Source organism: Macrobrachium nipponense, chromosome 1 (genome assembly GCF_015104395.2).
Source record: "Macrobrachium nipponense isolate FS-2020 chromosome 1, ASM1510439v2, whole genome shotgun sequence".
Classification (NCBI taxonomy): Eukaryota; Metazoa; Arthropoda; class Malacostraca; order Decapoda; family Palaemonidae; genus Macrobrachium; species Macrobrachium nipponense.
Window position 1 is genome coordinate 59,248,046 of NC_087200.1, and position 27,349 is coordinate 59,275,394.

The 27,349-nt window shown below is 42.1% G+C and overlaps 1 protein-coding gene across 8 annotated transcripts in view; it reads right to left on the minus strand.

Annotated features, from left to right (window-relative positions):
* LOC135219333 (zinc finger protein DPF3-like) overlaps positions 1 to 27,349 on the minus strand; it is a 345,538-nt gene that overhangs the window by 239,043 nt on the left and 79,146 nt on the right. For 6 of the 8 annotated variants that reach the window (XM_064256007.1, XM_064256003.1, XM_064256006.1 and 3 more), the window contains exons 4-5: positions 21,646 to 21,663; positions 15,120 to 15,218 (exon numbers count right to left, since the gene is read on the minus strand). In XM_064256007.1, coding sequence (XP_064112077.1) covers positions 15,120 to 15,218; positions 21,646 to 21,663 — 117 coding nt within the window. The remainder of the gene's footprint in view (positions 1 to 15,119; positions 15,219 to 21,645; positions 21,664 to 27,349) is intronic. The other 2 variants (XM_064256004.1, XM_064256002.1) reach the window with 1 other exon arrangement.

Consider the following 27,349-nt stretch of genomic DNA (forward strand, 5'->3'; position numbering starts at 1 on the left):
TTTTATGCATATGTAACTATGTTATTTGTTTTGTATACTGTAGTTTTATAGGTAAACATGATGTTAATATGTTATTAATTTTTTTCATATTTCCATACAATAATTACAAAATGTATGCATTCCTATAGTAAATTATCTACAATTTTAATCCTAGATAGGTGCAACGGGTGAGGAGTGTTTCAAAAAACGTTTTTTTCCCCATAAATCATCGTCAATCTCGAATCTGGGTGTGATCGACCTGCAAGAGGCCAGCAGAACACAAACTACAATAATGTCAGAACCTGTGTTCGCCTTGCCTTTGTCCTTCCCCCGTTTCTGAGAATTGCTTGGGTCGAACTCGACCCCCACAAACCTTTAACGTGTGGGGGATCGAAAGGCAAAGTTATTAAGAAGTGATTTCCTGTCTATCACTGTTGATACTGGTAATGTTTTGTATTGTTGGAAAACTGTGGGTGGATGGTGTGTGCACCATATGCATGCCATTGGTTGTGGCTGAGATGCCTTATATTGCCATTTGGTCCAATTTCCTTCGCATGCCAATTTCTCAGTTTTTGCATTTTTTTGCAGTTCTCATCAACAATGGCCAGCAGGCAGTATTCTCTGGACATGGATGTCATCAACTTACTTCTAATGGAATTACAAAGCGATGTTGGTGATAGTTTAGAGGTTGCTGACACCTCTAGGGCAAAAACCTTGAGTGTGTGAGAGGGTTGGAGGCAAAGCAGATGACCTTGAAGAGACGAGAAGGCGAGACAGGGGGAGGGAATAGTGGGTCTGTGCCTTATCTGGTGACAATTACATCAGCTTATGTCAATAAACCATAGACACAGTGTATGGAGAGAGAGAGAGAGAGAGAGAGAGAGAGAGAGAGAGAGAGAGAGAGAGAGAGAGACGAGAATAACATTTCTGAGAATGACAAAGCTTCCTAACTGCAATAATGGCTATACACCCTCATATATTATTAATTTAATAAAAGAGCAATAGGTTCACCATAGCAAATTCAATTTATAGTTTTATTAGTGCAAGTCAGATAGTTTAGGTGGCAGATTTGACAGTCGAAGTTGGTGTGGATTGTGGCCTTTTTTTACATAGAGGTGAGTTGGAATTTCTCTATATATTCTTGTTTTCTATAGAATTTGTGATATGCTGGTATATTTTCATGCATAAATATCATACATTAGTTACAATGATTTTTATAAGATTTTTCATGGTGAATCTAGGTAAAAAAATTACCTTTAGATTTTGCCACTGATATAACAGTAAATTACATCTTAGTGGAGATCTTTTTACATAATTCCGTTCTAGGATAATATGAGTTTATTCTATAAAAAAAATTAGCCACTTCCTATTTCATTTAGGTACCAAAAAAAATTCGTGAAATTTTGAAAAAATTTTTGGGCCAAAAAATCTTACCCTTTTTTTCTCTTATCAGATTTTGACCTCTATGGGTCCAACAACTATTCTGTCAAATCACATATTGTAAATAGTAGTTTTAGGAAGGATTCCCTCAATTTTTGTGTGCTTATAGCTTATTTTGTATTTTTTTAAATATTTTTGTAAATTATTTTTTGTATATACTTATTTTTTTAATATATTTGTAATAAATATTTACTTTGTAGATTGGTATGATTTATCTTTTCTGTAGTTTTTATCAATGCTTAAATTGATTTTAGAAAATAAAATGCAAAGCATTCTAGTAAAAATAACATTTTCACAAATTTTTCTGGAAGCTCAGGTCAAGCTCGACCCGCACGCACCTTTAACAGGGTACCAATATGGCAAAACCTATCCAGGGGCACAAGAAAACATATCTATTCCAATCTTGTCTAAAGTTTTGAGTGAGGAGAGTGTAATTTAACTGTCAAGTTTATCTTTACATATTGACCGCAAAGGGTAGAAAATGTTGCCCACTTGGTGGTCAAACATGTAGTATGTTACCCACTTGGTGGTCAAAAGCTATGAAGAATACTGAAAAATCTCTCTCTCTCTCTCTCTCTCTCTCTCTCTCACCAAAGGATACTCAGACTGTGGGAGATGGATAGATAGATAGATAGATAGAAAGGGAGAGTAGTTGATAGAAAGATATAAACTCTCTCTCTCTCTCTCTCTCTCTCTCTCTCTCTCTCTCTCTCTCTCTCTCTCTCTCTCTCTCTCTCTGTTATTGGCTGGAAGGTTAGAAGTATGAACGTACATATTTTCAAGGGTACAATATTTAAGATGACTTTTGAAATTATATTAATAACATATAATTTCAAAGATTTATAGCACAGTAACAGGATAATTGTTTAAGGCATATCTGATGTAGGATGCTACAAGAGATTCACATCAACCATGCATGTGAAGTCTAGGCCCGTCCCTTATGACGGTTCTGATCAGCTTTTGATAAGCCAATCACAGGGCTGGAAACTCTCAGTCTCTCAAGAGAGTTCACATAGGCAGGGTGGAATATCACCAGCCAATCAGGAGCGTCATATGGGACTGACCTGGACATCGGATGCACGGTTGATGTGAATCTATTATAGTCCGATATCTGAACTTCCAAGATAGGCAGTTGTAGGTGTTTTTAGAGGGGGCGTTAACTATTCAGATTTTAACTATATTTGCAGGGGGTTGTGGTTTGCATCCCTCACGAATACAGCACTTGACCAGACGACTCAGCTTGTCTGCCACAACATTCCTCTTGCCTGGAATGTACCCGCCTGAATGATCCACTGAGTAAGTGACCACAACTGGTGCAACTGTATTGTCAGTTCATGAAGTCATTGGGAAACTAGACCCCCATACGTTGACATAAGCTACAACTGTAGTGTTATCGGACATGAGAATCACAGAGTGCCCTGTCATCCTTTCTTGAAATTTCTTAAGTGCTAGGAAGGCTGCTTTCAGCTCTAGGATGTTGAAGTGAAGCTGTTTATCTTGCTGATCACCCGCTCCCAAAGTTAGGAGATCTTGCACATATGCTCCCCAACCCTCGTACAAGGTGTCTGAGAGACAAAAGAATCTCTGGAGGTGGAGAGTGAAGGGGCACTCTATGGTTAGGTTCCTGCTGTCCAGCCATCATGCAAGTCTTGTCTCACTTCTGTTGAGAGAAGAACTTGAAAAAAAGAGAGAATTCCTTGAAGGGGACGAAATATCTTTTAATCTCCACTGAAGAGATCGAAGGCAGAGACATCAGTGAGAAACAAGCTTCTCTAGGGACAACAGGTAACCGATAATGACCTGCCACTGACGTTCCAGTTGCTTCTGTCTGGATAGGAAGTACTGGACAAAGCTCCCGGATGTGTTGATGCTTTGGTCTGATGAGACTATCCTTGGCGCTGTCACGCCTGTAAGCATGCCCAGGTAAAGAATTCTTTGGCTGGGCATGAGATTCGACTTCTCCATGCAGGCAGTCCCCCTTTAAAGTCGACTCCCACCTATTTGAAGTTCCGGATGAATTTGTGGAAAATTTGTCTACTCAATGTTTTTTCATGGATAAATATTCACCAATTAATACTGTATTTTCCTATTTTTGTGACTAAATGCAACTTTTGTGATAAAACCATTAAAATTCTCAGGTTTAAGCATTTTTAGAGGGTTTTCTTGGTGTCTGAAGTATCAAAATAGGCAATTACTGTACAAGTATTTTTAGAAGGGTGTCATGTATTCACGGATTTTAACTTGTGGGGAGTTGTGGTACACAATTCCCATACGAATAACGGGGGACTGTAAACACCGGTAGCATCAGTTAATGGCGTTTTGGTGTTGCAGCAGTTTGCCAGTGACATCATTAACCACATTTTTGGCAGAGATAAGCAATTTTCAGCATCGATAAGCAGTTTATTAATGTCAAAAAGCAGTTTATCAACATCAGTAAGCAGTTTATCAGCAGTGAAAATCGTTATTAACTAAAACATCACAATAATTATGGTAATACATGGTGTTTATGACGCTGTATGCACTGATAAGCCGCTTAATGGTGCCATTAATCGGCTTATCAGTGCATACGGCGTCATAAACACCATTTACTATTACCATAATTATTGTGAGGTTTTAGTTAAAAACGATTTTGAATTATCGTCACTTGGCCAGGAACGGACAACCCCGTTAACTGAGGATTGCCTTTATTTATAACAATGCCTAAGCTGTGACAAAATTGGAGTAGACAGTCTCTGTTTAGGATTAGTTTTACCCAAGAATTTGTCAAGACTAGCAAGTCACCGAGGTATCTCAGGATGCATATCCCATGAGAATGAACCCAGGTTGAGCCTAAAGTGAACACTCTTGTAAACAACTGTGGGGCACTTAAAATGCTGAGGCAAAGTACCTTGAACTGGTAAACGATTTTCCAGATTGAAGCAAAGAAAATTCAAGGATGATTGGTGGATAGGAATCTGGAAGTATGCATCCTTCAGGTCTATCGTGAGCATGAAGTCGTTCTTCGTGACCAGTCTCCAATCACCCGATACTTTGGGAACCAGAAAGGCATGGCTGTCGAAGACCAGAGGTGGGTCCATCACTACTGCCACAGCTCCTTTTTCCAATTTCTTCATTTCCTCTTGGAGAGCTAGATGCTTCAAGGAGCCTTGAATGTATGTTGATTGATGACAAAGAACACTTGAAGGGGAATAGATAACAAACTCAGAGAATATCTACTACCCACGGCTCTGCTTCGTACTGTTCCTAAGTCGCCCAATGGCTTGCCAGGCATCCCCCACTGATGGCAGTAAGTGGGGAGGGGCGCCTCCCTCTATCATATCCTCCTCTAGCCCTGCCTCTGCCTCCTTTCCTGGGTCTGGAAGAATGGGGCTGAAAGGGCTGCGGCTGAGGAGCTTTTATGATTGATGACCTCTGCAAGTTAGAAGTGTAAGAGCACAAGGAGAACGTCCTAATCCCGAGAGTGTTCCTTCACAATTGACTTCTTGATGGGTGCCTTATTGTCCTTCTTACAGCCTTAGAAAACACTTGTTCCTTGAATAAGACAAGTAGATGAAGACGGAAGCACAGAAACCTCCTGTGGAGATGTCCAATCCTGAGATTTGGGGTTCTTAAGAGGGCAGTATTGGAGTCAGGAACTGGGTGAGGTTCATCTGCAGAAGAAACACGAATGTGTGCCTTGAAGGGAGCACGGCTATGTCAAGAAGCAAGAAGGCTTAAAGCAGCTCTAGATGAAGCAGGAATGGGTTCGACATGACCATACCTGGACGATCAAGGATCAGCTACAGGAGAAGAGGAGCAAGAATCCGAGTAGGGCCTGCAAATCTTCTTGCATGGAGGAGATATGAAATCCCTCTTCCTCCAGAGTCTGGCAGGGATGGATGGAACAGACAGCAAAAAAGTAGGAGGAAGAAGGGATGAAGAGGAGGAAGGAGATCTACGTTGATTCAGCAACTCAGTATGGCCATACTTCTTCAGAAAAACACCTCTGACTGTCAAAGACAGCCTGAACAAGTGTCAGAGGGAGCCCACATAGAAGGTGCAGGGATGTAAGTCAATGGAAACGACACAAGTGGTGACAGCAAGGTGCATTGCATGGGGAGAGCTGACAGCAGTTGAGATGATGACACAGGAACTGTAGCTCTGGAAACTGTCATGGGGAGAGCCATGATAAGTTGAGATGATGTTATAGAACCAGAAGCTCTGGAAACTGTCATGGTGGTCGACACTGGGATGCAGGAAAAAATGCAGTGGGACCATAGGCTGCCAAAGCTTGGTACCCTAATAGGTCTAAAGGCATTCAACACTCAGAGAGTATCTACACATCCACCTCTGAAAAGACTATACAAAAGGGAGCTGTCGCCTCCCTCGCAGGAGGAGGAGGAGGAGGAGGAGGAGGAGGAGGAGGAGGGGAGGAGGAGGCAGGAGGAGGAGGAGGAGGAGGATGGAGGAGGAGGAGGAGGAGGAGTCCCCCTTGAAAGAGCAGGGGCAGTAACATCAATTACAAGATTCCCGAAACTATTGAAACATCTAAAGACTAAGCAATAGAAGGAAGAAGATGCAATAACAGGAGAGTTTGGTGAGTAAGAGATAGAACAAGAAGGAACTGATGCATCTGCAGCCATTGGAGGTGAAAAGCCAACCCAAATTGGAGCTGCTGATTTCCTCTTACATCTTCTCTTTTTACAAAAATTCTTCCATTACTCAGGAGACAAATTATGACAGTTTGAACAAGGATTACTTACATTACAACTGTTAGATCTGCAGCTGCTATAAGTGGATTGGGGTCTGTATACAAGGCAGCCAAATAACGGAAGGAAAGGTTTAGACCAACCCCCAGACATCTTCTCTTAGGGATGGACTGCTTAGATGATTTATGGGTTTGCATTTCCAAGAATGCAAAATACGCACTAATAACACAACATCACACACAAAAGAAGGTATGAAACACCAGAAAGCCCAAGGCATAAAATGACAAATTTTCTAAAGACAATTTGTATTTTTCATAGCTCCAAACATTCAGTCTTAACAATAGGATAATTTTCTGGTCCCTAGCTGGATCCGGTTAAATCGCAGGTGAAAAGCAAGGAATCTTGTAAGATCTGGCAATGCGTGCATATATCAGGTGAAAACTGGTCAAGGACCGCGCACCCATGCTACCGCATTCAGTCTTCCCCAACCCAGGATGTCTTTAAGAAGACAGAGGGGCGGCCAGAGGTGGGCAGTACAACGTTAAGACCTCAAGTTTGTAGCTATGAAAAATACAAATTGCCTTAGAAAATTTGTCATTTATTCATACATGAACAAACCTTCGGTCTTAACAATAGGATAGACTTATACTTGGAGGGAGGTACAGACATCCTAAACCAGCTGGGGCCTACCCACCAGTCCAGCTCCAGAAGAAATATCTACCGGAGAGGGACTGATGCCCGCGAGAAGCTAGATACAGTGATATCAAACAACTCAGCCACTGGGTTACATACAATGATATATGGGACAAATCATTGCAGAGAACTAAAGAGAAACTTTGACTGTTCAATAACAAACCAATGTGCCAGGGTTTGTTACTACTCCTAACTCCCCCTTGCTAAGGAGCGCAGTATATGCTACTGAATTGAGGGTTGGTTATTTGCATACCAAGCAACCAAACTATCAGTATGACTACCTTACTCACTTGTAACAGGCCAGTCCAGCAAATGACGTGTCTATTCCTCAACCCACCCCTAGGAAGAAGGAAAAGTACAAGAGAAAGAAAGAAAGAGACCAGCCAACTCACTCATTCTCTCATCCACACAATCATCTTAGGAAAGATAAAAATGTGCCCTATTAAGGGCAACAATGAGTTACACAATGTTGGGCAGCCACAACAGGACCTAGGGAAGATGTGTCCCTCGATCTGTGGGCAATATCTTCAAGATAAAAAGAGGTGAATGTGGAGTGGTTTAACCAAGTACCAGCGCTCAGCATTCAGTGAACAGCCAAACGTCATGCGCTCTAGCCTGCACAGACGTGGTGGCGGAATCATCAAGAGTCAAATATGCCTATCTGATAGCTTTGCATATCCAAAAAGAGATTGTATACTTGGACACCTCTTTCTTCGTATGCCCTGTGCTAACAAAAAGCCAATGATGACCAGCCCTAAGATGCTGTGTCCTTTAAGGTAGCAACGCAGAGCCCTGACAGGACATAGCAAAAGCTCTTGAGAATCACTGCCCACAAAATCATTCAGTGATGGGATTCTGGGTCTTAGCCACGAATTCTGGGACAAACTTGAAGGACACAGACCCCCAACCACTGGTGTGCTTCACATCATAGCTCAGACCATGCAGCTCCCCTCCCTCTCTTCAAATATGCCAAGGCCAGGAGGAAAACCGGGACCTGAGCTCTCTAGGAAAACACGACTGCTCAAACCCCTTAACTAGCAAGGAGAGTTCCCAAGATGAGGAGATGTTGATACCTCTAAGACAACACTAAACTCAGGGCAGCCCTGTAGCCTCTAATGGCGGAAACACCTTTCTCATCTCTGAGGAAGGTTAAAAAGTCTGCTGAGTGCTTAATAGAGGTTCCGAGTGGAGAAAAACCCAGTTTATGACACCAATCACAGTAAATCACCCATTTGCCTTGGTAACCAGCAAAGGTCGACTTTCTGAGACTGCTGGGCACATGCCGTGCTGTCCTCTGAGAAAAGATTCTCGCTGGGAGATACTTGATAGCCTCCAACCGTGAAGAGACAGGGATTCTACTGACTGGTGGAACCTTTCTACATGTGGCTGACGCAGATGCCGCCAGGGAGGAATCCCCCTTGGTATCCCCGACAACAACGGCAGCCAATCTGGAAACCATTCCGCCTGCAGTCACAGAGGGGCTACCAAAGTCATCCTGAGACTCTGTAAACTCATCAACCTGTTCAGGATTTGACGGATCAAACAAAACAGAGGGAAGGCATACACCTCCAGGTTGTCCCAGGGATGTTGGAACGTGTCCTCTGCTAATGCCAGAGGATCCGGGACCACTGAACAGAATATCTCCAGTTTCCTGTTGAACCAGGTCACAAAATGGTCGACCAATGGGTCTCCCCCAAAACCTGGAAGAGCTTGTCTGCCACTACCTGATGAAGAGACTATTCTGTGCCTAGGATCTGATCCTGATGAATAAGCTTGTCTGCAACCACATTCCTTCTGCCTGGGATATACCTGGCCGAGAGCTCTACTGAATTGCTGACTGCCCACTGGTGAACCTCGATGGTCAAGGCATGAAGTTGATGTGATACCAGGCCTCCCTGCTTGTTTACATAAGCGACCACCGTGGTGTTGTCCAACATGAGAACAACAGAATGACCCTCTACTTTCTCCTGAAATTCCTTCAGACACAGAAAGGCGGCCTTTAACTGTAAGACATTGATATTCTGCTGTTTGTCCTCCAAACGCCTGTATAATGAGGCAGCCTGAATGAGCAACCCAACCTGCAAGGGAGGCGTCTAAAAAAAGAAGGAAGTACGGGGTAAGAGAACACACAGGAACACCCTTCAAGAGATTCTGGTCGTCCAACAACCAACGAAGGTCTTCTCTCACTTCCAGGGCCAGAGGAACCCTTATTACGGGTGAGCCCCCGCCGGAGGCCAGAATTCCCTCAATCCCCATTGCAGAGACCAACAATGAAGTTGCCCATGAGGGACCAGCTTCTCCCATGAGGGATCAGCTTCTCCAGAGAAGACAAAATTCCCAGAAGAACCTGCTACTAATGAGCCGATTGATGTGGTTGCGATAGGAAGCCGCTCACCACCACTTGCAACTTCTCCAACCTCTGATTCAACGGGAAAACTCTTGAGACTGCCGTATCGATGACCATGCCCAGATAAAGAATCCTTTGACTGGGTACAAGGTTTGACTTCTCTTGGTTTACTATGATGCCTAGTTCCAGACAAGACTGAAGCAGATGATCTTTGTTGTGCAGCTGCTTCTCTCTGGAAGCTGCCAACACCAATCAATCGTCGAGGTACCTTAGCAAATGGATCCCCTGAGCATGGGCCATACTTGAGACTAGAGAGAAGACCCTTATGAACACCTGAGGGGCTGTGGTCAACCCGAAGCACAGGAATTTGAACTCGAAGACCGTGTCTCCGAGAGAGAAGCGAAGGAACTTCCTGGACGATGGATGAATAGGGATCTGGAAATATGCGTCCTTTAAATCTATCGACAGCATGTAGTCGCTTTCCCTCACAGCTGCCAACACTGATTGCAGGGTCTCCATCCTGAATTTTGTCTTCCTGATGAAATGATTCAAGGTGGGTAAGTCGATCACAGGTCTCCAACTTCCAGATTTCTTGGGCACCAAGAAGATGCGACTGTAAAACCCCAGAGACGGACGCACCACTCCCTCTATTGCATCCTTGTCCAGCATCTTCTGCATTTCCTCCCAGAGAACCAAGAACTTTGGAGAATCTGGCGGATACACCCACCCGAGCAAAGGCTTGTCCGAGAGCGGGAGAACTTGGCCTACTGGCCCGCCTAGCAATCACCCCCCCCCCAACCCAAGGCAAAAGAGAGGGAGAGGTGCCTAATCTATAGACGACTCCCCTTATTTCTGCCCATGGAGCCCCTTCTTGATCTGTAAGAGTGGGAGCGAAAGGGACGTTGATCCTCTCCTCTGACTTAGACTGGGACGAATGGGAAGGTCCTGCCGAAACCGAACTCCTAGATGGCCTACCAGGCGACGATCTCTGTGACTGCTATTGAGCAGGGGGAGCAGGAGAGACGGGACATCTCCAAGAATGAGACTGACTGTTCCCTCAGTCTGAGGGAACAGAAACTGAGATTCTAAAAGGTCCCCATTCCTTAGCGCCTTGGCAATGACCATCGACCAGAAGTCCAACAATGATACAGTCTGTAACATGGAGGCTGCCGTAGACTCCAAAGCTGAGGCATCCTGCAGAGACAAGGACGGTGCCACTGACCTCATCTGCTCCAAAGTCAACCCTGGCTTCAGACGAATGACGTCCAGGTTAAGATGACGAGACATCAAGTAGGCAGAGTTCGTAGCATAATACTTCCTATGCCTCATGAGTGGAGGGGGAAGCAACTTGGAGGAACCCCTAAAACGAAGAGACCCGTCCTGATCTGACACAGAGGCGTTCACCTTATGCGATACCGACCGGACATGCCCCGATAAGAGAAGCTGAAACGACGACTTGGGATCTTGCGTAGCCCCCAGCAAGGCTTCCAAGCAAGAAGGAGTGAAAAATGAACCGAGCCTGAGTCCTAATCTCCAAATTGTTGAACCCACAAATGAGATCGACAACTTCGGTAAAGAAAGACAAAACTCTTGCGTGTCTCCCTCCTCCTGCCCCAGCAATGGAGACCGATGATGAGAAGAAGATGCAGACTTATCCAACGTGCCTTCCTTGGGTAAACCAACAGAAGAGTCAGCAGCCAAACAGCCCGAAATGCCAGCTGACCTGTCTGGGCTGGAGCCAAGTGCCAACTCCTGTGACGAACCAACCACAACACTAGGAATATCACTATGCACACTCCCAATAGATGACTCGTGTATGTGGCCACGTATGCGTGCATGCAGTGCGAATGCATGTACGAGCTAAGGAGAAGCGTCTACTAAACGAAGAACACTTGACAAAGAACAAGACTTCCTCGGAGTCGAACCCGGGGCAGCATCAAGGGTTGGAGGAGACAAACACTCCTGCTGCACTGTTTCTGTGCTCACAACCTTCGATCCCTTCACAGGCGCCTTGAGATCCTTTTCTTTGTCTATGAGTGAGAAGCAGCACGCCCGTGTTCCTGGGAGTGTTAGGGTTCCTAAGAGTGTTAGTGCTTCATCCCGTGCAATCTCCAGTGGCTGCTTCGTCCTCTGCATCGAGTCGCAAGTGCGCTACAACCTCACACGTTCGTGCACATGTTGCTGATTCTCCCACTGACATCACGGGAGCAAATGATGATGACAGAAGAGCGAGGCAGCGCAGCAGAGGGAATTGGGAGTGACATCATCGATGGAAGTGACATCACTAGTGGCACTGAGGTCATGGCTTTCCCTCAACCCAAGGAGGAAGCAGGCACCACTGGTGGAGAGATACAAAATGACTGACCCCGTGACATCACCAGCGGTTCTGATGTCATGGCTTCTCTCTGACTCGAAGAGGCAGCAAGCATCACTGGCAGCGTAATAAAATATGGCTAGCCCCGGCAACCAACGAAGACGGCTAGGAGGAGAGGGGAGTGCTAGGGTAGCCTCAGTGATGCTTGCCGCTTCTTCGAGTCAGAGAGAAACCATGATGTCAGCACCGCTGGCGACGTCACGGGGTCAGTCATTTTGTATCTCTCCGCCAGTGGCGCCTGCTTCCTCCTTGGGTTGAGGGGAAGCCATGACATCAGCGCCACTAGTGACGTCCCTCTGCTGTGCTGCCTCGCTCCTCTGTCATCATCATTTGGAGGTGAGCATCCTTGAAGTGCATCAGCAAACCCTCCAAGGAGGATGAACCCCATAGCCCAAGCGACCCCCAGAGTGCCACCATTTTGGACACCTCCACTCTGAAACAAAAGAAACTGATGAAAAAGCCTCCTCCCTTGCGGGAAGTAAATTAACTCCAGATGAAGAGGAGGCGAAATTACATAATAAATCAGCCTGAGGGCCTCCTAATACTTCCGACGACGAATTGATGGAAGAAAAGGAAGGAGACAAAGGCACAACAATAGCATGGGGTGTGACTGCAGCAGGAGACGAAGCATCATGGAGAGAAGATGAAAATCCCTCCCACGAAGGAAGCGTAGAAACTCTACAATACTATAAAATAACTTCCACCGCTCTCTAGGCACACACAACTTTCCAGGCAGGGATTCTTTATAGTACAAACATTAGAACGACACCCACTGCATGTGGAGTGTGGGTCTGTCGCCGAGAAGGAGCAAAGAAGCCCTAATACAAGCACACACACAAAGAATCACAAGCAAAAACGGGCAATGAACCGGGTAAATCCTTGCTTTTCATCTGCGATTTAACCGGATCCAGCTAGGCGCTAGAAAATTATCCTATTGTTAAGAGCGAAGGTTTGTTCGCGTATGAACAAATGGGCAGGAGGAGCTAAAACTACTGGCATCTTAGCTATAAAGGCAGTACTTATTATTATTAATAGGGGTTAGTTTTTCCAGACCTCTGAGTCTCAAGTACTCTTCTCGGGCTGGTTCTCAGGGATCAATCCTGAGAAAGAAAATAAATAAATAAATAAATAAAAAATAAATAAATAAATTTTAAAAAATAAAATTTAAACTTTATTTGAGAAACCTGTCTTATTTAAAAAATTTATGATGTTATTAATTGAAAAATCTTTGCTTTCAGCAAGAATATTATCATTTTTGAATTCCGTAGATAAATAGATCTTTGCTGAGTCCAATTTGGCACTCAACAAGTAAATGCTGTACTGTCATGGGTGTTTGACATCTGTTACACTTCATTGGGTCAGCATGCGGTGTTGACATCAAGTGACCATGCAAGAATCTTGTGTGTCCTATACAGAGCCTTGCTAGGATCACCTCTTTTGATCTTTCCTCCTGTGAGGATGTCCTCCATGCATACACTTCAGTTTTTATGTTTTCAAGTTTATTTGTTGTTGGCACCGAGGCCCATAAAGGCAGTACTAGCGCCGTCTTGCTATGAAGGTGGTTAGAGAAACTGGTGCACCACAGCATTGTTGTGGTAGTCAGGTCAGGCTGTGACCACCACCTTCACCCCCACTGGCTGTCTCCCATTGCCACAAAAATCCATGTGCTATTTTAACTGGACTCAAGCAGGTGCTAGAGTAACTCCCCTACATTTAGACCTAAGGCTTGTTCTCTGTATGGACAACTTATTGCATATAGAAAGCAGTTAAGTACCTGCGATGCTCCTTTAGACTAGCTATGACATTTGCAAGAAAACCTTGACAAGGGTCTTGAGTGCAGAGGAATTCAAATCAATTTTAGTGTTGCTTTCAATTTAGTAAATCATAGGGCACTTATTCAAAAACTTCAAAACCTTGGAGAATGGATATATTTTAGGATTACATACTTCAAGATTTCCTTACTAATTGCTGTTGATGGGACCTTTAGTGAACCAAGACTTATTGTATTTGGAATTCCATAGCGTAGTGTTCTTGGTCCAGTTATTTTTGGTGTATACTAGCGAAATGGCTGTTGGTCTGGAAAACAAGATTGTTCAGTATGCTGATGATGCAACACTTGCGGGTGTAGTAAAGTCTCCACTTATGAGAAATGAAGCTGCCCCCAGCCTCAAACAGGACATGGACTGGATCAGAGGATAGTGTAGTAAGTGGGGTATGAGGCTGAACTCCAGTGAAACGAAAACACGAGTATTGATTAGCAGATCTCATACAGATTTTCCACTCCATCCTCCCCTTCAGGTGGATAAGACTTTGCTGAATGAGTCTGAAGCTTTAACTAATCCAGGTGCAACTTTTGACTCTCAACTTACTTTTTCAATGCATGAAATGAAAGTTTTCAGCAAATGCTGTACAAAAGTTAGGTACTGGTTGTAAGGCCTCATATATTTACAAGAGTGATAAAATCAATGCAACCTGTTTTAGGTCACTTGTACTTCATTTACTAGAGTACTGTTCTTGGGTGTGGATGTCTGCTTCTGCCAAAGTTTTACCTCTTTTCAGATAATGGTTCATGGTAGTAGATTTTCTGTTTCCTAATACTACTGCACTACATATTAGGAATTATGACTTGGACCATTGATGGGTGGTCTGTTGTTTGTCACTTATTTATAATTTGTATTTTAATAGAGATCTTTCACATTCACAATTGATCCCTGATACATGATCATTCCCCTTTTCTTGCTGAGAGGAACCAGATTTGCTGAACAGCAGCACTAATATGTAGTAAATGGTTCTAGCTGTCGAACTTCTCAGTTCCAGAAGTCCTTCATTCCTCACACCTTTGCACTGTGGAACAGTCTACGTACCTGGGAATGTTGTGCAATTGGAACTTTAAAACTTCAAGTGAAGACGCAATGCATTACTACCCTAAAGCTGTTCTCCTAGCATTTAAATACATTTTTATCTCTATATTAATTTATTCATTTATTGTTTATTTTCAATAAAAGAGACCTCTTCAATCTGTATTTCCCTTTGCCTTCTCCTACTTTGGAGAAGCTTGAATTTCATGTCAATGGCCCCTGTGGGCTTGTTCCATAGGAATGGGGTTCATCATCTGAATAATAATAAAAACAGCCAAAAATTGCGAGAGGAAGTGACTAGTAGTACTGTTAAAAGTTGGAAAGCAAAATATACAAGCCAGACAAAATATTAGATGGCAAATTGTAAAAAAAAAAAAATGATCCTAATTTAAAATATATCTAACAGGTATAACAGCAAATTTTAAAAATGTATTTAAAGGAGAAACAAATAAAAAAAACTGTGAATATGAATATAGTCCATCAAAAACTTGATGAACTTTTCAAACCAACCGCTGTATTTACGTAGTAACATTCACCATAAAACAATACTGTAAAAATAAAAGGGAAAACAGGATTTTTAACTAATAAAAATTTTTTGCACTACTATTAGCAGGAGAATTAAAGAAAATGGGGACATAAAAAATACTTTTAAAAGCTCATTTTTCTCTTTAGACAAGTACTATGCTGTTTGCATACAGAGAAAGAGTGAGTCAACATGTATAGACAGTTGAGATTCTAACCTTATTTTCATAAATCATGTTGGTGTCCTCTGTACTGACAGCTGCAGGATTCTCAACTGTTACAATTGTATGCTCATCTCCTTCCGGCTCTTTTATAGTCTGGAAAAAGGTAAATATACAAAATATAGTAAACAATTAAGAAAAAATCATTAAAGGCTGTGAGTCCAGAATATATACAGTGAAAAGTTCTTTTGCTTACTATTAAGGAAGTAAGCATATACGTACGTAAATACACATTTTTTTACTCCTATTGCTTGCACAGCATTTGCACTTTTTTGTGAAATACAAAATAAATTTTTGGAAAAATAAGGTATTATTACATTCAAAACTCTCAAGGGAGTTGTCAAGTCTCCTGTACTTATATTTGATGGAAGGGTGGCACTTTGAAACAAAGTCTAATTTTAATACTATGTACGTATTCTATAAAATTTATACGGTCATATCACCTTGCCATTTATGACAAGCATGCACAGGCATCATAAAAAAAAAATCTCAAAATCTAAAATTCAACAACAATACTCATGCCCAAATCTCAAAAACAAGCAGATATTTACAAATCCTCCTGATACTTAAGAACATCTGAAAATCAATTTAGCCCAAATTTATAAAATTGCAGTAATTCTTATGAAACATTGGAAAATAAATTTGGAACATTCCTCACCAAATTAATACATTTGATGAAGACATGGACATGAATTTAGCACATTCCTAATAACTGCAATACATATTGTAAATTACTAGAACTGAACTGAACAGTCCTAAATATTGTCAATTGTTTTCTGAGACCCCACAAAATAAATTAGCATAATAATGATTATTGTAATTTTCCGAGTTTTCAAAAATAAATGTAGCACAGTTTGAATTATAGGTATTGTAATATATTTGGTGACATGAAAATACATTTACCCCATTCCTGATAATACAAATAAATTTTGTGAACTCCTGGATTTAAATTCACATCTTCTCTCATTTATAGGCACTGACAACCGAAAAACTTTTCAATAGCTGTTGTGAGTCCTTAAAAGAGTTATCCTTATAATTCTACTTGGTTCCATAAGGCAGACTGATTTCTTTCATGGCCAGTCTTAGGATGGAATAGAGCAATTCTCTGTACAATGATGGAATTAAATGGATTCAAGGTGGGAAGACTCCTTATCCTGCAATAGCAGCTACCTAAATGATATTGGTTCACCCACTTTACTGCATGTGTAGCCACAAAGTACCTGGCAGGCTGAACTTACAATGTAATTACTCTCCAAGTCTGTGAAAGGAGCATCCACCATACCTATGTCCTTCCTAAAGGGAAGGCAGGTGGGTTTGATGGCTCACAGCAAGGTCACTTTGTCAAGAGGTAATGAAATGGCCTAGTTCCTGAGGAAAGACTCCCAACTGCCATGATAAAATTGGTCCACAGGAAAAGTCATATGAGGGTTTGCCTCCCATATTCAATTCAGGGTTACTGTGAAGAATTACAGTGAATAAAGAGGGATAAAGAACCTATAGGTCTGTTCACCTTATGACAATAAAGTAACTGTGAGTATGTGTTATAAGGGGGCAAATGCCCATGGGATCTGACTAAAACTAGATCGGAAGTGTACCAACTTCCACTCATGTACAAACACGTGCCACCTTTATGACCTTCGTCGCGGGCTGAGACAGCAGTCTTCAACATCACGCCATTCAAAGTGATGTGTCACATATCACAAAATCCCGCTGTCTCCATGAGAGCCAATGATGACAACTACAAAAAATGTTCCGACATACTCACTTTTCCGCTCATTTTCATAGGACAGCAATACAGTACAGTGTACCATCATATTTGTGGGGGATGTGTACCAGACCATCCCCCCGCAAATGCTTAGATTCCGCGAATAGTTGGAACTCCTATAAAAACACTGAAAACGGCCTATTTTGGTGGGTAAAACTCATAGAGTCCCCTACAAATTTTTATATACCTGGTTTTTATAATAGTTTTATCACAAAAAGTGCATTTTATGATAAAATTAATTAAAAACACAGGAATTTCTGGATATTTCTTATAGAAAAATACCGCGAAATAGAGAATTTCCCACGAGTAATGGGTAGATATGGTCCAGAGAGAAATTTGCGAATCCGCGAGTCTGTGAATCCAGAGAACGTGCATATGGGGGCCCACTGTATATGCATTAAGTGCTAAATATCTCTGAACATCCGTCTCTATACATAATATATGCAATGGAAGATAACTGTTGTGTCACAGCAATTCTCAAGAAGTAACATGGCAACAGAGCCGTGTGAGGGATCATCTTTCCTCTTTTATTGGGAGGTTTCTGTGAGGAATTATCAACAAATGTAGAGGGATACAAAAAACTTAGGTATGTTACCTTACAATAATAAAGTGACTTAGCTAAACATGCTATGAAAGAATGCAATAACTAAGAAGTACCACGACATCAGAAGGATGTGCCACTGCTTTCTGCCTGGGGACCTATGGAGCTGGGGCTTACAATAACACCTACTGACACACAATGCAACTGAACCTCTTCAATCTCATGATGATAATATTTGAGGAACACTGTCTTTGATGACCATCCTGTTTACTTGGAAACTTCCTCAAAGGAGATGTTCCCAAAGAACACTGAAGATGTGCCTAACTTCTGGATGTCATGCAACTTAGGAAAGGAGTGGGAGTCAGCCTTTTTAATCAAGGACATTTAGATGATTCTCAGCCCATGCAATAAGAGTGGCCTGTTACTGGTAGTGTGTCAAGAGAAGAGTAAACAGACCAACATAAATGTTTCATCTGTAATAATAAGTTCTCAAAGAAGAACAGATTTGCCCATTTTGCCTCTGATGGGTACTCAATCTTGGCCTGGCATGACAGGTCAGTGGACAACAGCAAGTGACAACTAGCCGAGTTGGTAATGCAGCATTGTCTAAGAGAGCAGAATTTGCTGATCCAGACTTATAATTACAAGGTGGTCAAGAAGGCTGTGTTTTGATGCAAGTAGGTCACAGTGGCACTGGGAATGATCATTTCGAAGACAAAAGGAATCATGTATTATTAATGGGCCAGGTAACAGCAGCCATTGAAGGCTATGTTATTTTTTTTAGTACAAAAGACCAGAAGAGAAAGCTTAAGATTTCAGTAGTGGTATGTATCCAAACCTATAGAGCAAGGGCTATGACAGCACAAACTTGTTCATCATAACTGTGGTGATGGCAAGGCATTTGTTCTTGAACAGATGGCACAGAAAATTCAGAATGGTTTTGGTCATAATTTCAACCAAACTCTCTGTGTGAAGGAGATCCAACCATACTTGCCATACAGACTGATATTGTTAAATAGATGAGAACTAGTATCTGCACCAGTTCTCTATCAATGTTCAATGAAGAATCTTCATGACACACAATTTTAAAAATGAATACATGAAAGTAGTGGCTCAAAGAGGAGGTTGCAACTTTCCCTCCAATCACCTAAGATAGAACAAAGGATGGCAATTGAACTGATTTCCTGCCCTGTTCTTGTAAAAGAATGAAATGATGACTGTTGGCCCACTCTGGGGGCCCAAGGTAGCCGTTTCCATTAAAAGTTAGCAGTTTGTTCAATTGTTTCAGTTCTACAGCAATGCTGCTCTTGCTATTGCCTGATTGTTCAGGTTTGAAGAAAGCTACATTGAAAGATGATAGCATTCCTGTGTAGCAAGCAGGTCCTTATCTAGATGTAGAAGCAGGTTGGCAATCACTTAGGAGGAGGGTTTGCCTGACATCCACTCAGTTGAAGCTGCAGTCTGCCTTGACAGGGAGATTGTTGTTATGTTGAGCAACCCAGCCAGGTGGACTTCTGACAAGTGCCACTTCCTTTCTTGACTCATTCATAGAATGGACACCACGACTGCACTGAGAAGCGAGGCTGTTGTGTTATCCAGGACCAACAGGACACAGGCCCCTCTTCAAATATGTGAGAAACATGAAGCTGGCCATCAGTTCCAGGAAAATTATCTGACACTTCTTTAAAACTGATGACCATCTTCCAACTACCTGGTGATCCTTCCAATGCCCTTCCCACCTGTCACACAAGCCTCTTTGTATATAAGTACCAGCAAGGCTGGAGAGTCAGATTGATATGTTTGGCTAGAGTACCACTCCAGGTCCACAGACGGCATCTTCCCAACCACAGCTTTCGTAGGTCAAGCTGACAGCAAAGCCTTTCCCAGGCATGAACAGCCAGACTGCTGATGTCCTTGAGTCACAGTTTGAGAGCTGGATCAACCAAAGACCTAACAGGCATAGCATCCATTACAACTACCATCAGAAGACCCTGGATTAGGCCAGTGTTCCTTTTATATCTTTCTTGATTCTGGCATGAGTCTGGCTGGGCAGAAGAAACTGGCCATGAAGTGTATCCTAGGAATTCCAGCCTTACAAAATGCTTGTTGGCATTTTGGGTAATGGATGTCATCCACACTTTCAGCATACAGTCTTGTTTATCCAAGATAGGCTGAAGACCACCCTCAGTCTCGAGGAGTCCTTTTTGGGGACACTGAAAACATGTGCCTGGTGACAAATAAAGCCATCCTTCTCTATGGCTCCCTTTCAGAGCCTTTTGCACATACTTCTCTGAGAAGTCTGGTTGTTGGGAAAACCTCCTGGTTCTTTTTTATTGCTTATAATAACCTCTAGGACAACTAGAGATTTGTATGACTCCAGTCATTCTGAGGGTTTCTTGGGTTTGGGCGAGTGGAACTCTTAGGAATGTTGTTTTCTGGGCTCCAACTTACTCAGCCTGGGAGGCAAATGCAGTATGGTTTTGTCGACAGGCTCATTCTACAAATTCCATCACAACAGACTCCTCAAAGGGACCAAGACATTGGGGGAGGAATATAAAGGCCAGGTGACATTAGGGAGTGACATATTCAAGCCCACTAATGCTTCTATCTGAGGCCTTGGGTGCCATTTCAAAAATCACAGAGCACTCCACATAAGGATTACATAAGATTCTTAGAAACAGCTTCCAAAATAGTCCCAAATGACTCTAGAAGCTCCCTTGTAATCATTACCACAACTGCAGTAAAAGTTTGAATGGAGAGGAGTGGAGCCTTGAAACTGAGAAGTGGCTGCCCCACAAAAGAAGAATACATCAACAATAATCCAATGCTGCCAATCTGGGTTAATCAACCACAAAACTCCAGAGCTGACAAAGAGTTACTAACAGAGGAACATGCTTTATTCTTCATTTCATAATTCAACACATGGAAAATGAGCTGAGAAAACAACAAAGTCCACTAAAAGAATACAACCCCAATTTCAGTAGTATATTTAGTGGGTAGCCCTTATATGCACTATACTGTGGGCCTAGATGCAAATGAGACAATCACTGAATTTGTGTAACTGTCACCAACCTGATGTTGGTACACTGACTAACTTCATTTTCATTCTGGATTGCCAAAGATGCCAACATTGCAAAAGTACCAAAACTACCCAGACAAAGCAGTGTAGAATAACTTGTGGTACAATTTCAATAAGCAAAGAGACACAACCCTTGATTTCCTATTGATGGAGAATGTGGTTCTGGCAACTAGTAAAGTTATAAATGAATTTGTTAATAAGAATAGAACTTTCAAGAATCAACAAGTGACAAAGATGTCACAGTAATGCATACATGATTTTCTATGGTCATCCTAGAATGGCAAAAAATACTTCTTGAGTTGCATTAGCTTCGAACACTCCAAAGTAGCTGGCTTCTGTTGGTATGTGGATGTAGTTGCAATGTTGCCATCTTTCCAGCCACCAACATTATTTCCCCTGATTCCAGTACATACTTCTCAAATAGCTGTGCAAGGAGACACACATTGAGACATCATCATCAGCTTTTCATTGAGAAAGGATTGTCTGTTGTTCATGGTCTGTCTGTTGATGCTGATTTTAAGTTTCTATTAATAACTCCTTAATCAGTATCACTGTTCTGTATACTTTACCTAACTAGTTCTCACCTTCTATATATTAAAAAAAAGGGTTCATCTGCAAAATTTATTTAGATAAAAAAAACTCTGCTACATATTCACATTTAAATCCTCTGCATTTTCTCACTCTTTAAATACCAAACAATACAGTTTCAGTGTGAGCAGGATATTGTTACATCATCCATATTTTCTAGTAAAAAACTACTACGTATCTGGCTGTGCAGTATGATAAGAAACTAGTCTTACAAAATGGCATGCACACATTCAACTATAGTTACTAAGATGAGACAGACAAAACAAAATTAAAACAAATCAAAGATATTTTACTTATCACAGGGTTTTATTTATGAATTCTAAAGCAATAAAGCAATATAAAAGATCTTGCGCACTTTGGCCTAGTCTTTGTTGTTAGAAAACAACAAGTACACTTTGGGCCATTCTGGCTTGAGAAAAAGAAAAACCTTAAACAATTATCAAACAAAACACAGCTTGGTCATGCTCTGTAATAGCCTGCTGTAATTGTAAGTCATCCATGCTAAATATGAGTCAGTGCAAATTAACTAAATACAGAAACACTTGAATACCTTTTTCAGGAGCCAATGCTGTCATCCACAAAAAGAAGGAAAACAATATAAGAATCAGCTCAATTTAATGACTTCAAAATATATATACTATATATATAAAATACTATGCTTCATTGATACAAACAAGTACTTTACAAAATATTTAATATAATTCCAGAATTCAGATTGACTCATTACCAGTGGCAATTAGATTGGTAAAGGAGTTCTTTTGGAAAGGGTCCCCCTGCTAGTTTGTCCTTTTAACATGTGCTCAGATCTGTTGAGCTAAATCTTCTTTTTCTATCAAATTCTAGGAAATATAATATGTACTAAGCTTGTCGCTTATGCAGACGAAACGATACTCTCTGTCAATACCATATGCTGATTACAGACCTGTGGTAGTCGAATCTCTTAACAGAGATTGAGCTTAAATTAGCTCACTGTTTATCCTGAGAAAGTGTGTTTATTACATCATTCTTCCATTCTTTGAATATTGTTCCCCTGTTCAGTCTTTGACAGTTGGTTCACATCTTAAACTGTTAAGAAAAACTTTGCTTTTATTCAACAACTTATCCCTGTTCTTAAGAATTAAACAATTAGTTCAAAGTGCTCATTAAATAAAATTCTTTTAAAGAATTCTGATCATAATTTTCATCTAAATCCTCCCAGACTGTAGCATTCACAATTTATTACAAAACAAGGAGCTGATTTTAACATTCTTGACCTTTCTTTCATTAGGTTCAATATCACACAGGCTTCTAGAAGTATTATACCTACTGTGACTGATTTGTAATTTTCCTAATGGTGTAGTTGAATTACTTGAGCTTTAGAAGTCCAAACTTAATGCATTTCTTCTTTGTTTATCTTTTATTTCTTTCTTATAGCTTATTTTTTACAGCTCACTTTCTTTTACGTAGCTGTCCCATTTTCCTTACTAGTAGCATTCTGCTGTTCCAAATTAGGATTGCATATTTAATAATAATAATAATAATAATAATGAAGAACAGTAGGAGAAGGAAAACCAACCTAAGCATGGCATGGATAGACTATAAAAAAGCCTTCGACATGATACCACACACATGGCTAATAGAATGCCTGAAAATATATGGGGCAAACACCATCAGCTTCCTCAAAAATACAATGCGCAACTGGAATACAATACTTACAAGCTCTGGAATAAGACTAGCAGAGGTTAAAATCAGGAGAGGGATCTTCCAGGGCGACTCACTGTCCCCACTATTCTTCGTAGTAGCCATGATTCCCATGACAAAAGTACTACAGAAGAAGGATGCCGGGTACCAACTCAAGAAAAGAGGCAGCAGAATCAACCATCTGATGTTCATGGACGACATCAAGCTGTATGGTAAGAGCATCAAGGAAATAGATACCCTAATCCAGACTGTAAGGATTGTATCTGGGGACATCAGGATGGAGTTTGGAATAGAAAAATGCGCCTTAGTCAACATACAAAAAGGCAAAGTAACGAGAACTGAAGGGATAAAGCTACCAGATGGGAGCAACATCAAACACATAGATGAGACAGGATACAAATACCTGGGAATAATGGAAGGAGGGGATATAAAACACCAAGAGATGAAGGACACGATCAGGAAAGAATATATGCAGAGACTCAAGGCGATACTCAAGTCAAAACTCAACGCCGGAAATATGATGAAAGCCATAAACACATGGGCAGTGCCAGTAATCAGATACAGCGCAGGAATAGTGGAATGGACGAAGGCAGAACTCCGCAGCATAGATCAGAAAACCAGGAAACATATGACAATACAAAGCAGCCTACACCCAAGAGCAAATACGGACAGACTATACATAACACGAAAGGAAGGAGGGAGAGGACTACTAAGTATAGAGGACTGCGTCAACATCGAGAACAGAGCACTGGGTCAATATCTGAAAACCAGTGAAGACGAGTGGCTAAAGAGTGCATGGGAAGAAGGACTAATAAAAGTAGACGAAGACCCAGAAATATACAGAGACAGGAGAAAGACAGACAGAACATACATGAGACAGACTAAAGAACTAGCCAGCGATGACAATTGGCAATGGCTACAGAGGGGAGAGCTAAAGAAGGAAACTGAAGGAATGATAACAGCGGCACAAGATCAGGCCCTAAGAACCAGATATGTTCAAAGAACGATAGACGGAAATAACATCTCTCCCATATGTAGGAAGTGCAATACGAAAAATGAAACCATAAACCACATAGCAAGTGAATGCCCGGCACTTGCACAGAACCAGTACAAAAAGAGGCATGATTCAGTGGCAAAAGCCCTCCACTGGAGCCTGTGCAAGAAACATCAGCTACCTTGCAGTAATAAGTGGTACGAGCACCAACCTGAAGGAGTGATAGAAAATGATCAGGCAAAGATCCTCTGGGACTATGGTATCAGAACGGATAGGGTGATACGTGCAAACAGACCAGACGTGACGTTGATTGACAAAGTCAAGAAGAAAGTATCACTCATTGATGTCGCAATACCATGGGACACCAGAGTAGAAGAGAAAGAGAGGGAAAAAATGGATAAGTATCAAGATCTGAAAATAGAAATAAGAAGGATATGGGATATGCCAGTGGAAATCGTACCCATAATCATAGGAGCACTAGGCACGATCCCAAGATCCCTGAAAAGGAATCTAGAAAAACTAGAGGCTGAAGTAGCTCCAGGACTCATGCAGAAGAGTGTGATCCTAGAAACGGCACACATAGTAAGAAAAGTGATGGACTCCTAAGGAGGCAGGATGCAACCCGGAACCCCACACTATAAATACCACCCAGTCGAATTGGAGGACTGTGATAGAGCAAAAAAAATAAAATAATAATAATAATAATAATATGACTGCTGCTTCAGCACTATTAATCTTGTAAAGAGTCTTCTCTATCTTTTTGATGACGGCTCTCTTGTTGTTGCTTAGACTGGTGAGCAACGCACCAAAGGGCATGGTAAAATTTGGTTGAGTCATTTGATTTATTATTACTTATACAATTCTCTCTCTCTCTCTCTCTCTCTTTCCAACACAACGTTTCCTCCTGATCCACAGGACATTATCAAGCGATAACTGCTGAGGGACTGAATTCCAGTGGCGAGTCCATCTCCTTATATCGTGGTGTTGCGAGCTCTTGAGTACGGTCAGAGCACCTCTCCGGCAGGTCGAGTTTTCATTGGTTCCTGGGAAGGTGACTCATACGGCGGGCGTTTACGAGTCTTGCAGACCTTCTCAGGTGGGGGGTATCACCAGGAGCCTCTTGATTGGCTACCTGAGTGACGTCACCCCTGGTATTATTCTCATGTCCAGTGTTTGTTTCCTCTTTCAGCAGTTATCGCTTGATAATGTACTGTGGATCAGGAGGAAACGTTGCGTTGGAGAGAGAGAGAGAGAGAGAGAGAGAGAGAGAGAGAGAGAGAGAGAGAGAGAGAGAGAGAGAGAGAGAATTGTATAAGTAATAATAAATCAAATGACTCAACCGAATTTTACCATGCCCTTTGGTGCGTTGCTCGCCAGTCTAAGCAACAACGAGAAAGCCGTCATCAGAAAGATAGAGAAGACTCTTTACAAGATTAATAGTGCTGAAGCAGCAGTCATTTTTAACTAAACATGCCTACAAGAGGGTCTCCTTCCGGAATAATAATACTGTTAAAAAGGATGGCAGAATTAAGCAGTTGATTTTATATATTGTTTTTTCTATTTTCCTTACAATTCGCTTCTCAGGCTCAGCGATGTTTCTTAGTAACTGGCCAATATTCATATTGGGAATTTTCAAAAAATTGTAATGCTGAAGGAATCTTTTATTTGAACAGGATATCAGGTCCAGGTCAAGCAGGGGTCGTCGTCAGTGCCTGTATTATTCCGTAAGCGTAGCTCAGTTCGAGCCAGGGTCGTCTTTGGTTTAAGGGCTGGTATTGGTGCTGGTATAGCTGGTATCACGTGACGTTTCGACTTTCTCGAAATGTCACGTGATACCAGCTATACCAGCACTAGTACCAGCCCTTAAACCAAAGACGACCCTGGCCCGAACTGAACTACGCTTACGGAATAATACCGGCACTGACGACGACCCCTGCTTGACCTGGACCTGATATCCTGTTCAAATAAAAGATTCCTTCAGCATTTACAATTTTTTGAAAATTCCCAATATGAATATTGGCCAGTTACTCAGAAACATCGCTGAGCCTGAGAAGGAATTGTAAGGAAAATAGAAAAAACAATATATAAAATCAACTCGCTTAATTCTGCCATCCTTTTTAACAGTATTTGCCTAAAAGAGGGTCTTCTACCAAAATCCAATAATAATAATAATAATAATAATAATAATAATAATAATAATAATAATAATAATAATAATAATCAAGAAGAAAGTATCACTCATTGATGTCATAATACCATGGAACGATAGAGTAGAAGAGAAAAAGAAAGAAAAGACTTATAAGTATCAGGACGTGAAAATAGAAATAAGGATATGGGATATGCCAGTGGAAATTGTACCCATAATCATACGAACACTAGGCATGATCCCAAAATCTCTGAAAAGGAACCTGGAAAAACTAGATGCCGAAGTAGCTCCAAGACTCACACAGAAGAGTGTGCTCCTAGAAACAGCACACAAAGTGGGAAGAGCAATGGACACCTAAGGAGGCAGGATGCAACCCAAAACCCCACACTATAAAAACCACCTAGTCAAATCAGATGACTGTGATACACCAAAATAATGAATTAATATTATATGACAACTTTCCTATACTACTTCTTATTAATTGTACCGAGATGGTACATGGCTCCAAGGCAGAACTTCTGGCGCCAGGCGAGGAGGTACCGGTGTTAGCCGGTGCTCCTCCGGTCCCCGTCTTCTTCTTCCTTGTGGTAGGAGAGAAGGGCTCCGTTCCCGAAGGAACAGGAGGACCAGCGGAAGTCCCAATCGTCCCACCGGAGTGGGACAGACCCTTAGAAGTCTCAGGGCAAGCCTTATTGGGAGGGAGGAGGCAACCTTCTTCTTCTTCGGCTGTGGGGCCTTAGAAGACGAAGGGGAAGCGGTGGCAGACGACAACGAAGAAGACAATGAAGATGACGACAGCTTCCTCCTCTTCTTCTTCTTCTTCTTCGTCAGCTTCCTCAGGACCACCATCAGGTCTTCCATCCAGGACGGAGCCCCAGCGAGTACCAGGCCCATCCGAGATCGTCCTCCGTGGCAAGCAAGTTTGAGTCGGGTTAGTAAGAGGGGGGGTCTCTCCTTGCCCGGGGAGGAGGGACAGATCCCACCCCAAGCGAACAGACGATCCCGAATACAACTGGTCATCGGGGTACCTAGCCCCATCCTCCACGCTCGACTGATCGAGAGAGGAGGAGCCAGATACCCCCCCAAGGGGAAGGAGCCATACGAGGGAGCTGCGATGGAGGGAGAAAAGAAGAAGACGTGTCCGTAACCAAAGGAGTAACAGGAGAACCCTTCGATGACTCCTTAGCCGGCTTACGTGGCTTCTTCCTCCCCCCATAGCGCTCCCACTGCTCCTCCGACCATACAACACATACATCATATGGCTCGGTGCGATAGCATTCTCGCCCTCAACACTAAGTGCAAAATTCATGAGGATCAACCTCTACAGAGAACCTAAAGGCCCCATTCTTACAGCCCTCCACACCAGGGCACAATCTGCGGATGATGGGGGTGCGAGGGGGTCTCTCCCGCTCTCGGGATTCCATTATCACTTAC